General features: G+C 42.3%; 1 protein-coding gene across 1 annotated transcript in view; it reads left to right on the forward strand.

The window, feature by feature from the left end:
• Positions 1-304: 304 nt before the first annotated feature.
• The window catches only part of FAM13A (family with sequence similarity 13 member A), a gene marked incomplete at its 5' end in the record, with an annotated part of 128,122 nt that continues 115,722 nt past the window's right edge, over positions 305-12,704 (forward strand). Inside the window, 3 exons of the mRNA XM_080344168.1 lie at positions 305-331; positions 3,013-3,202; positions 6,001-6,210. Coding sequence (XP_080200294.1) covers positions 305-331; positions 3,013-3,202; positions 6,001-6,210 — 427 coding nt within the window. The remainder of the gene's footprint in view (positions 332-3,012; positions 3,203-6,000; positions 6,211-12,704) is intronic.

Raw genomic sequence — 12,704 nt, forward strand, 5'->3', positions numbered from 1 at the left:
GAGCAGCTGCCGCCTGCCTGGTTTGGGGTCGCCGTGGTGCTCTGGGGGTAGAGGGAGTCGCCCGGGGCCTGCCCCTCATCCACCAAGACCCGGGCAATTTTCGTGAGGAAAAGCACTCCTAAGCAGCCCTTCTCGCCGAGCCCTGCCGCCGGCTCCCGCGCGACGGGCAGGCGCTGCTCCCCTCGCAGGCCGCGGGGGCGGGCCGGCAGGGCGGGCGGCACCCGGGGGCCGGGCCTCCCGCCTTGAGGGGCCGCCGGGTCCGGCGAAGGCGGGCGCCCAGGGTGGGCGGCGGGAGCCGGCCGGCATGGGGGCCGGGGCGCTGGCCATACGCGTGAGTAGGGGCTGGCGGCCGGGCCGGGAGGCTGGGGACGGGGAGGCAGCGATGGACCGCAGCCGGGCCGGGAGGCTGGGGACGGGGAGGCAGCCATGGACTGCAGCCGGGCCGTGGGGAGCGGGAGGTGGCTGGCTGGCTGTTCCCGGCTGCCGCCCCCCTGCCGCTTGCCCTCCGCCGGGCTCCCTTGCGGGGCAAGAGCAGAGAGGCTGGTCCGGGCCCGGTACCGTCTCCGCGTCCCGAGCGCGCTCCTTCTCCCTCTCGGTAGCTGCTGCTCCTTTGGGAAACGTGAAGATTAATAAAGAACTTTGCAGTCTTTTACGGGGTTTGTTGTTTGGTTTTTGGGTTTTTTTTCCCCTCTATTTTTTGAGCTAGTGAGCAACTGTGCTACATGCTTCTCTATGTTAAGATTGCTGGATGAGCTGAAAAAGTGAGTCCCCGTGGCATATGAATAGCTTTTCTGAACTCTAGTCATGATGTCCGGGTGGCACTTTGCGGCGGTATCATGCAGAGACGATTAAGTTGCTTTTTCCAGTCTGGTGATCAGTAACAGTTGCGTTAATATTTGGTCGATTTTCCCAGTTTAAAAGCAGATCTTCAATCTATAAGCTCATATAACTTTGACTTATTTGTTTCAGAGCTCTTTTGAGGTGGTGATTTCATTTTGATTTTGGTTAGATGTATATTTTGGATAATTGTGTATAACTTTTTGTTCCTAGTTAGCACATCCTCTCCAGATCCCGAAACCACCTCAAAAATTTCCTCGGCTGTTCCTGAGAACATGGGAAATGTCTCTTGGTTCTCCTACGAGTTTAAATCGTGATTTTCCCCAAGTAAATCCAGTTCTGTGACTCACGTTTTCAAATGCTGAAATGGAAACCTGTAACTGAGCAAGATTGTGAGGCTAATTGGAGGCCTTAATTGGAAAAGTTCTCTGAGCATCACAGCTGCTCAGAAACTGCTTGAAGGACTTTTGCTGTCTTCTGAATATAACCCAGGCCACATGATTTTTGCTTTGGCATGTGTCTGCCTGGAGTGAAAATCATGTATTATTCATTTAATCCTGAATGGGAACATCTTGTTTTAAAAGAGGTGTGATATTTTTGTAAGTCTGTCAAATTTTAGTTCAAATACTGTATTGTTTGTTTTAAATATTTATAAGGTGGCCACAATAATGATGGTTTTATTTATGTATTGTGATTCTGTTTCCTAAATAATAAAACATATTTATGATATCTGTGCAAACAATATCTTTTATAAAGATCGGGTAAGTTTCACAAAGGACCTGGGACTACAGAACACACATATGCTCCAAATAGTTGTGTTTAACGTGGGAAAAACAAAGCAAAGCAAGTCAAATGAACTGCCAGATCATTTTATATCATGCTTAGTAGCAGCACCAATGCAGATGTTTGTATTGCTTACAGACTGCAGTAAAAATAGCATCTCACAAATAAAGAGATTTCAAGGGTTTGTTTAAAATAAGATGTATGCTGTGCTGAAATCTGTCTTAACACATTTAAGCACCAAGACCTAGTCAAGAGTATGAGCACTTCTTTGTGTTAGTGTACAATACTTGGCATATGTGAGGTTTCCTCTACCTATTTGTTAATGAAACACAGTAAGAATAAGTTCATTTTTAAGCATCATGCTAGTGATGGACTTCTTAAACAAAGAGATTGAACTCCATGGTAGCAGTGGCCCCCAGTTCCTGCAGTGTGATCTCATCAGTAGGAAAACTTGTTTGTTTTTTTTTTCTTTGTTTTGAGTGAGGTTTGCTGAGTTGTACTGTCCTTGTCCATATCAGTGAAATAATGCTTAGGTGTGTATGGAAATCACAACTGTGGTGGGTGATGCGGCTGCTCTGCCTTGAGCTGTCTTTCCAAATGCATAGCGCTGTATGCTGATTTAGATTTCTGCCTATTATTGATCCTATAAATGAGTCCTGTATTATGTTATTCCTTTGCATTTCATTTGCTATGCTCTCGTGTTTTCTCTGTCACTGCAGTGCAAAACTTGTGAGAATGTTGTGCCTCTGGAAGAATGTATGGGATATATGCATTTAAGGGTTTGTTGTGGAGTGTTTTTTCCACTCCCCTTGAGATGTGTGATAATTGAATTTCAGACTTAGCAGATACTAAACACGACATAAAATCTTTCATAAGGGTGCATCTCACCTTACAGTGGCCAAAATGAATCCCTAGGGGACAGCATCTGGAAGAAAGGTGCAGTGAACCTTCCCCAGAGTACTCTCCCAGACTCTGACAGGCATCCTGGAGACAACCTGGACTAATGGTGGTCTGTTGGGATTTTTCATGTTCATGTTTGTCCACTTGCTTTTGTAACCCGTGTGAACTGCATGAGTTAAAACAGCAGTCTCCTGTGATTCTCAATTACTTGTCACACTAGTAACAAGTTTGCTTTCAGAAGTGCATCTTTCTCCTTTATCTTAACTACAGACTATTTACATTCTTTTTCTGTTAGTTACTATTCTAGCTTTTTCTCTGTTTGTTTTTATTTTCCTACTTCACAGAGATTTTCCTGTGGATTAGAATAAAGAAAGACCGAAACCTTATTCTGGAGTGTAGAAGCCAGTTTTGATGGATGGTGCTTATGTTGTGACTGTGCAACCTTCTGCAGTAAATGTGACTAATGTACTTTTTTTCCTCTGCTCCTTTAAGCAAAACAAATCGGCTGCAAGATTGAAGGAAGACATGAAGAAGATAGCTACTCTTCCACTGAACAAGCAAAAGGACACAACCTGTCCAAAGTTATTTGGTGTGAGTCTTCTGGAGCTCCAACGGCAGGGACTGAGCAAGAATGGCATCCCAATAATTGTGTGGAATATAGTCGAGTACCTTACCCAGCATGGTAAGCTTATTGGAGTCACTTTTGCTTGGTAGCACTTTTTATGTAAGTTTCTTCAAAGGGAGAGGTCTGTCTTGTTTGTGGTACGGGGGCTAAACAAGGTTGTACACTAACCACAGACAAAGAATATTACTCTATGTGGTTTGCTTCTTTTTTCTCCCTTGATGCTGAACTTACTTTTTAAGAGGATGTTTATAAAGGTAAACTACAGTGTTATGGAGCAGCATACTCTCATAAACAAGCTGTGCGGTTTATAAATTGAATGTATTTCATTCATGAAGGTTTGTATCATTTTCTAGTTGCAAAACATTTGTTTTTAACACTGTTTTGACCGTGAGAAGATGTTAAGTATCTGTATATTCATGTGCATACACAAACCCCGCAGAGAACATAACCGTATAGCAATACATGTTCTTACAAGTTTTCAGATAGATTCCAGTTATTATTAATCCCCTCAAGGAAGCAGTTGTCCAGTTCTTAGCTTCTCTTTGCGTTCATTTAATTAAACTTTAGTTCCTGTTGCTGAAATCCATTTCTTTGCGGAAATCTAGAGCACCATTGGTGCACAGATGTATTCTGTGGTAGTTGTTCAGCAATGAAAAAGATTTTGTGGAAGTAATTTTGCCTTGTGAGAAGATGCATCTGGTTTTACCGTAAGGTTTTTATTTTAGCTACTCAGTAATGATGATCCAGTTGCAAAACCTTAGATTCCATGTCTGTATCTTAATAGACCTTTAGAAGCTGATAGATGGCATGAAAGTTAGCTTGGATTAAGGTCCAGTGCAAATTTAAAACATGATTCTGCCTTTACACAGCAACATCTTGCTTGATCTAGTTCAACAAGTGGTCTGCTAGAACATTGAAAGAGCAAGGATGGAGAAAGTTTTTGCATCATTTAGGGTTTAATCAAAACCAGAAGCTGACAAACACTTGACTGCAAGTTGTGGGCTGTGCTCTGTGTTCCATAAAAAGATCTGAATCCCACATGACTATGTCCCAAATATGAACTAAACAAGCCAAGTCGTCTACTCTGCAGCACGATTAGCTAGGATTCTGAATGCCAAGGGGATTATCCAGCCCCAATAAAAATACAATCCGTTCTCTTTCTCAAAAATGCAAGCAAGATCTCAAAGGTGCCTTCTTACGTGGGAAGTTCTTGAAATGGGTGTCCTGTACTTGCCTAAGGTTTGTTTTGTGAATTAATGCTGAAGTTAACTGTGAAGACATTTTTAACAGAGGCTCATGTATGAATTCACCCATTTGGAGACAGTGTTCTGTGAATCATGGTTACTGTTTGTTCAGTGTTGTCTTACAACTCCTATGCTATAATAGACATTTTAGGGCTTTTTAAGGCCAGACCATTTTAGAGTCTCTCTTCTAGCTTGTGAGGAGCTGACTACTCATTTGAAAAAGCTGAGCTGACTGATGGGCAGCTGCATCTTTGAACTAAGTTTGTATGAAGCTGTCTATTTTCACATTTATAGGTGAAGTCAAGTTTTCCTATGCTGAATTTAGTAGTATCTGATTACTGTTACCAGTATGTTCCAGCCTCTATTTCCATAAATGATGGAGGAGGAGGAAAGGAAGTTTTATCTGCTTGGGATCTGTGTCCTTTGCTCTAGTACTGCAGAGGTGAAAATCTGTATTGAGATGTGGTGTTTGCAGCTGCCCCCAAGATGGCAGCACAGCATGCCACATAGCAATGTGTTTTGTTGTGAATACAAGATCTGTAAGCCGTAGCTTATATTAGTCAAGTAAAATGTTTGAGTGCTTGTCCATTTTTTTCCCTTACTAGATCAGTTTGTCTTCTGGTAAAATAAATTATTTCGCTCTACAGACTCTTCTGCATTAGTATTGATTTCTTGGACTGGAAGCATTCTGTCAGACTGCTATTTAGTGATGTCTACTCTGAACTGATGAAAACTATGCATATTTGATCCTTTCAGTGTTATGCTTCTGAAAAAGAATGAGCAGGTCTGTTGACACAGTATTAGGCAGAATTTTTGTCCTGAAAATGTTCTAGAGAAAAATTACTGAGTTCAGCTTTAGGCACTTACTGAAGGTTTTGAAGGTCAGCATATGTCTAATAAGAGATAGCTGATAGAGTATGATTCATCTGGCTTCTTTCCATGGAAACCTTCTTTCTGAATCTCCTTCACAGTATGGGGTGTCTGGCCTGAAGTGATTGACACCCTTTATTTTTCATTGTGAAATACTTTGGGCTTTATGCTGTCCAAAATACACATTTGCTCACTTAGATTTTCTGCTACAGTGAAGTTGCAGTGCTCATTGTGGAGTTACTGCTGAAATCAGCATGTATTCAGATGTTTTTGCTTCATGATGGTCACAGGTAAGATGCTGTTGCCCTAAACCAGGAAGCTGGAAGTAGTCACATGTGTGAATTTGGCAGAGCACCACTCAAGATAAGGGACTACTTGCAAAAGTGAAACAACAGAACTGTTTGGTAGAGTCTGGATCCTTTCTTGTTGAAATATACCAATGCAAAATGCAGCTGTCTCAATTGATTTCTACATGGAGCGAGGCTACAGCAATGCCACTGAGTTTTGTAGGTTCTCAGAGTATCCCAGGCCTCAAGATCTGATCACTAGTATTTGTTAATTGTCATAATCCAATTACTTGACTAGAGGGAGTTTCTGGGGGATGATAGTATTTGTTGTTGTTGTGTTAATTACCCTCCTTTGTATTATTACAAGTGTAGTATTCACACTAGAACATTTTTTTCATCATATCACTGGGATGTCTTAGTTCAGATTAACCTCACATGCAATATATAATTACAGGTATGACGCAGGAAGGCCTCTTCAGGGTAAACGGCAGCATGAAAATGGTAGAGCAGTTGCGTCTGCAATACGAGCGTGGAGAAGAGGTGGAACTTGTTAAAGATGGTGATGTGTACTCAGCAGCCAGTCTGTTGAAACTATTTTTGAGGGAGTTGCCGGATGGAATTATCACCTCTGCCTTACATCCCAGGTTCATTCAGCTTTACCAGGGTAAGTGAGAGGGAAAATCTTCATCCGTCAATGCGCTTTCTTTCTGGATAACTGGTTATGCAGTGAGTATAACCAGAGCTCTCAGTTTCTTAGGTTACCTACTTCATTCTGTATTCTTTTGACTTTAGCTCTCACCTGCACCCAGAGTGCTCACGTATGTGCAATTCTATTACAAGAGACAGAAAATTGTTTCTTATGTGTTTGGTAAGGTCTGGACTATCTATGATTTTCTAATCCAGTTATATCTACTGAATATAAACTGAAATTATTAGTTTCTTTTAGCAAGCCTGTAGACAATAGCTGCAGTCTCTTTAGGACACAGGTTTGCTTCTGTTTTGCTAGGGTAATTTCTGGCAATTTCATTCTAATGGATTCTGAAAAGTTATAACAACTTCATCTGCTAATTAAATTGAATATTCATTGGGTCCAAAGTATATGTTGTCTAAATTTCTACTTTTCACTAAGCAATGTGATTGCTCACCAAAAGATGAGTCCATTTGCAAGTAATGGCAGACTTTACCTTTTATTCTCCATCACAGGACACAATGTGGAAGACTTCCGCCCCTCCCCCCCACTTTCAAGTGGTGGATCAACCATAAGAAAGAACATCACTTCTGCTTTAGGAAGTTGAAACTTGCACTTTTTTCTCAAGGGATTTCTCAGTCTAATTCATATGTATCAGACATTCTGTGGCGTTGTTTTGTGGAACAGGTGGTGGCTGGCCCTGTTCCTTGACTGCGTGAGTCAGTGGCAGTTTTTTTCTCTTGCTGCATGCACTTGATGCCTCTTGGTGTCTTCCTAAGAAGCGACGAAGTGAGTGGATGAATGTTACTAGAGATACGCCCTTTACAGTAAAGCAGGAACATGTGATGCATGATATGTGATGCATGATGCAGAGGAGGAATGCGCACCCTGACGTGCATCCCTAGTGGAAGACAGTGCTGAGTTCTCACACTCTTGTCCTCATTTAGTAAAGTTGTCTGGGGCCCAAGGATAGGGTTCAGGAACTGTTGTGTGGGAAGGTGATGTTGTTTCAGAAAGTCCCTTTTTTCTGGTCATAGCCGTGCTTTCTTTTGAGTCTCTTGGATTTCACCAGATCTGATTTATGAGCTGTAATTAGTGGTGTTCTTTCTCATAAATCACCATTTAAGTAGGAATTTTAAGTTGCACGTTCACCATTCTGCATCCCTGTCCCCAGAAGGGTCATATTGGTATATTGTACCAGCAGCTACTGATGTACTTTGTGAACAGTGCTGTTTGTAGAAAGTTTCATTCATTGCTGCTTCCCACAGGAAATGCAAAATCTGCACAGTACTTTCTATGGAAATGAGATAGATACAGTTAGCAGATTTGTTGACCAAGTTTTCTTGTTTAAAAAAAAGAAAAAGTTACTGGTGTAACTTTTTACTCTGCAAAAGTCAGTCCAACTGTGACATGTATTCATAGCTAAGTTGGCTCAAAAAGCTCCAGTTATAGTCTCATTATAACTGTGATTAGGAAAAAAAAAATCTTCTTCGAAAAATGCCAGATTGGCTGTTAAGGCTGGGGAAAACTTTTATAAAGTTTGAAGAAAACAGAAGTTTTTTTCATTCCCTAGAAAATACAGCATAAATGAGTTGCAGTCAAAGGCACTGACTTTCATGGGGTTTAGATTAGCTTAAGTGGTAGATGGGCCTTTGTTTACAGTTAAATGATCGACCAGTTATGCAGGACTGGAGGAGTTATCTGTTCACTTATCGAAGTATGTACAATGGTATTAGTTGCAAAATGGTACCCAGAGGGTGCGTGCATGGGTGTTCTTTTTGCAAACTATGAAGAAAGTAGGTCAAGTTGTTTCTGAGCCAACAGGTTATTAGAAAATAACTTCTAATCTGGGGCCACTTCACTGTACATCTACAGTGAAGGCAATTTCAAGCTCTTTTACAGCCTCTGTATTCCCTCCTGTTGAAGCTTTGCATAGGAAATTTTTGGGAGGATTATGTTAGAGTTCCTTTGGAATATTTTCGGGGATTGGTATTGGCATTTTTTTCAAGCCAGCTGAGATCTTGGCCTGAGAATAACACACAATTACTTCACTTCCTATAAAAATTATTGGGGAGTGATTCCTCTGGTTAAAAATAGCTGGATTGAAAAGTACAAATTTTACCTGTAACTGTAACCCTTTTTAATCCTGTCTATATTCTTTGTTACCAAACCAAAGAGTAAATAATCAGCCCTTTTATGAAAAAGAGAGAACCTGACCCATCTGTAGTTCAGAAGTCCACACAGCAGGTTTGACATGCTGTCTGCAGCCTGTGCAGTGTTGTGTGAAGTGGAACTCTGCATACTGCCTCCAGATCCTGACACATTGCTGTTTATATAAATATTCAGCTTAATGCCAAGACTATTCGGCTCTAGAAAACATCACGTAGCGTAACCTAAAGGCTGTTTGGTGTGTCCTGATGTTATCTCTCTGCCCTTGGAGAAGGGCAGTGGAAGTGGGAGCTGAGAAGGGCCTCTTTCTGTAGATGGTGTTGATGGGAGACGTGTGTAGCAAGTGCAGGCCAGGGACACACTGATAGTGATCTTTGTGTTGGCTAGTCTCCTCAGACCTCCTGACAAATAAGGCTGCTCCTTGCAGGGAGTCCCAGAGTAAAAAATGTCCATCACAGTCTCTTTGTGACTGAGGCTTCGCTGCAGAGCAGAGCTGTGCCTGCCCATGCAAAATGGACTCTCCTTACAGAGTGGTGAAAGTTCCTTTCAGAAACCTCAGGTGGAAGAAATCAGCAGCTCCCATACAGCAATCCCTGCTTGAGTTTATTTATTCCTCTGGCTTTTCGTTCCTTATCTTTAATATTGTGATCACTGACTCTTAGGACACTTGTACATACTAGGAACTGTATGCACAGCTCTTATCCCCTTTCACATGTCACTTGCTTTCAGCAAGACAGGTTGCTGTTATACTTTTCTTTTTTAGCATACAGGAAGCTTTTCCCTTTTGTGAATTTCTTTTTTGTCATTGTCCCTCCTCCAGCAGGGATACAGTGAAATGTGGGCTCCTGTCTTCCTTTGGCACTCAGTCTAATTAAGTTGAATGGCACCAAGTGATCAATCTGGCTTTTTGACATTGCTCCATCTTAGAGAATTTATATTTTTTTGGTGGGCAGCAGCTAGATGTGAGTTTTATCTGGCATACCTCCTCCTGCTTACAGCCAGCCGTGACTGGCAAGATTTTGTTTAGTGCCCATGAGCAGCTCTGCTAGTTTCAGGGAGAGGGATGGGAGGTGGTATAAAAGAAGCAGCAGATCTCTCTGGATCAACAGGTCGTTTTCAGGAATGCTTGGTAGCCAGCAGCTGTTTGAGTTATATGAACAAGCAAAGCCAAAAATATAGTTTGTGTTAGAGGATTTTAGAGGTCAAATTTCAACCTGCACAGTGACTGTGAAAATGAAAAAATGAGTGTGAAAATGAATAGATGAGAGCTGACCCTTTAACCACAGTAACTGCAGCAAGTAATATTCACTAGATGTCTGTGGTTCTCTAGGCTCTTGTGACATGATTTTAACCTTTTCCTTTGGCTTTTATTATCATTTTGCTGTTATCGGGACTAGTTCAAAACTAGAGAAAAAACTCAAGTTTTCCACATGCAGAAGGTGTTTGTTATGCTGTAAAAACTCTTGGAACTGGATTTCTTATGCAGATGATGACACTAAGCAGAGCTGCAAAAGAAGTGAGAGTGCTCTGCTCCCAGTATGTTGGAGTGAAGCATAAATACAGTACTGCAAAGTGCCATAATGATGCAGAGCGAGGAGTGTCAAGTTAGATTTTAATGAGAACCTTCTTACTATGAGGGTTTCCAGTGTTTCTGCTGCTGATGCTAACAAAGTGGTGGGGTTTTTTCTTTTCTCCGCCCCCCCCCCCCCCCCCCCCCCCCCCCCCCGTAGGGGCGGATCGTGTGTGAAGCAGATTGCTTATTCGTGGAGAGGGGCTGGAGTCCTGCTTCCCATAGATTGTGGAGGCAGAAAGAAATGGTTTGATTCTTCCAACAGCCCAGTGGGCACAGTGGAACTGCAGCGTACAACCTGCTGCCTGTGTGCTGAAGATTGACTTCCTAGGACACATTGATAGCCACAGACATATGCAAGCTTTTCTATCTGCTCTCCATGCTTTTAGTATGCAAGGCAGCTGGAAGATATGCAGATGTGGTAGCATGGCACTGAGCTTTAGACTCTCTTCTTCACCTCACAGCAGAGATGATTACCTAGGGCATGACACCGTGCTGATACGGTTTCGGTGCTTCCAGGCTGGAGTTGGTTTGGGTCAGACTATTTGAGACATGAGTAAAGGAATTACACCTGTCAGCAGGCATCCATACCTTTAGTTGATGTTCGGGCAGCATGCTTTGCAGGGGGAAGGAGTGGCATGAAGTGGGAGGGATTGGGGAATTAGATCGTGTCTGTAGCACGTCAAAGAAACTCAATATGTTCATAAATAGGATGAACCATTGGAAAACATGTCCTTCTTGTTGTGATCTGTGAGTGTATACTGAAATTAAATAAGACTGAAAACACCCTTGCAAATGCATCTGTGCCTCCTACACTGTTGAGGCTCCTGTTTCTAGTTTCTAGTTAATTAACATTTTTAGGGAGACTGCCTGTCCTTTCCAGTTGCCTGCTTGACTTGTCCCTCAGTAGCGAGTCTCTAGCTCAGTTCTGAGGTGCCACACTGCCCTTGCTGGCTTCCTTGGCCCTCCTCTTGTGTCACTCTGTGTTTTGTGTCCATTGACTGTTAAGCTTAGACGTGGCCTGACGCTGCTGGTTTTGTTCCCTTCCTCAGCTCAGAAATCACTATCTCATGCCTGGTTTCAAGCTCTTCCTGGCTGCTCATCCAGCTAGGTTTCTCTTGCAGGCCTCTGCTGGGCTGCCATCTGTTTCACATGGCTTCTGGCAGGCTCCCAAAATAAAAAAGTGAATGCCTTTGACTCTGCCTTGAGAGCACCTTCCCTGTAGCCTTCATTCTTCTTTTATTCCGTTCTCCTTCTCTCAGTGGTGTGGAGCAAAATTTTCAAAAGAGTTTAATGTGCTTTTCTGGAAAATAAGGAGTGTGTTCATAGCTGGGCATATCTGAAAATATGCCTTGAATAGAAGTTCCTGAATTGCTTTGAAAATCTGTCACTGCTGTTTCCGTTATTGAAAAGCTCATTTGTCTCATCTCAGAATGCTGCAGTCTCTGAAGCATGTGCTTAGCTTCATACCACCCTGTTTAATCTGACTGGATAAGACGGACTGCACTTGGTAGTCTTGACTTCTGCAGGACAGCTTGTACTGCACAAAATTAGGCATGTACGTAAATGGCACCAAGTCGCACCAAGGGAGGTTTAGATTGGATATTAGGAAGCGTTTCTTCACAGAAAGGGTTGTCAGGCATTGGAACAGGCTGCCCAGGGAAGTGGTGGAGTCACCATCCCTGGAGAGGTTTAAAAGGTGCATAGAGGAAGCTCTTAGGGACATGGTTTAGTGCTAGAGTTAGATTATGGTTGGACTTGAGGGCCTCTTCCAAGCAAAATGATTCTATGATTCTATAAGCTTAGGGCCGTAGTATACTTGATGCTTGTCTGCATGGTCACATAAACAGCCCTGGTGCTCCAATGTTTCTCTGATGGTCAGCATCAGCTGAGTAAACCTTAGTTATTGACTTGAAGCAAATAGAAAAATTGTCTAGCAGGTGGACAAAATGAGAAGGAATACTCCAAGTAATTGGTTGTCATGAGTCAAGACTATTTTGCTCTCTAATAAGTTGAAAAGCTGTTTTATTTGAAGTAATATTATCATGGATACCAGAGGTGCACTTGTCCTGAAAAATATACAAAGTGCATGGAATACTGTGCATGCATATCACTCTCCAAATTCACCACAAATTGTAATAGTAGTTTTAAAAAATAAAGCTAAAATCTATTAAGTAAGTGTCAGCAGCAGGAGAATTAGCAAATTGGTTTTGATTTTTGGATCATACTGGGAGAAAGGCTTGAGTTCCTTCCCTTGTTTTTTCACTGGAAAAGGAGGCGAGAGAGAAGAGCCATATTTTGTTTCTCCCATTTCACAAGGACAAGGAATTTCCTGGCTCAGTAAATGGGGTTTGCTGCCTCATGTTGTTCAGTGTCTTTGTGTCCTTCAATTAGGGTTAATTTCTCAAGATCTTATGATCTGATATCTGTCTCTGTTCTTGGAAGTACACAAATGAACAAAGATTTGGTCGTGCCCAGCAATAAGCATCTCTGATGTTGATCTGCAGCACATAATATATCACAGTTAAGGAACAGGGACATCCTACCCACCAAATGGAACTAATGCCACGAGGCCAATAGCTTTGTTTGTTGTCAGACTGTAAACCTGTGTTCAGAGTGGTTTGTGGCAGTTATTAACATCTTTCTAGTTTGGAAGGGAAGGAAAATCCTTCGGTAAATGGAAAAGTACCTTTCAATCCAAAGCCCCACTGGGAGACTCAGAGAGGCAGTT

This window comes from Nesoenas mayeri, assembly GCF_963082525.1.
Source record: "Nesoenas mayeri genome assembly, chromosome: 4".
Classification (NCBI taxonomy): Eukaryota; Metazoa; Chordata; class Aves; order Columbiformes; family Columbidae; genus Nesoenas; species Nesoenas mayeri.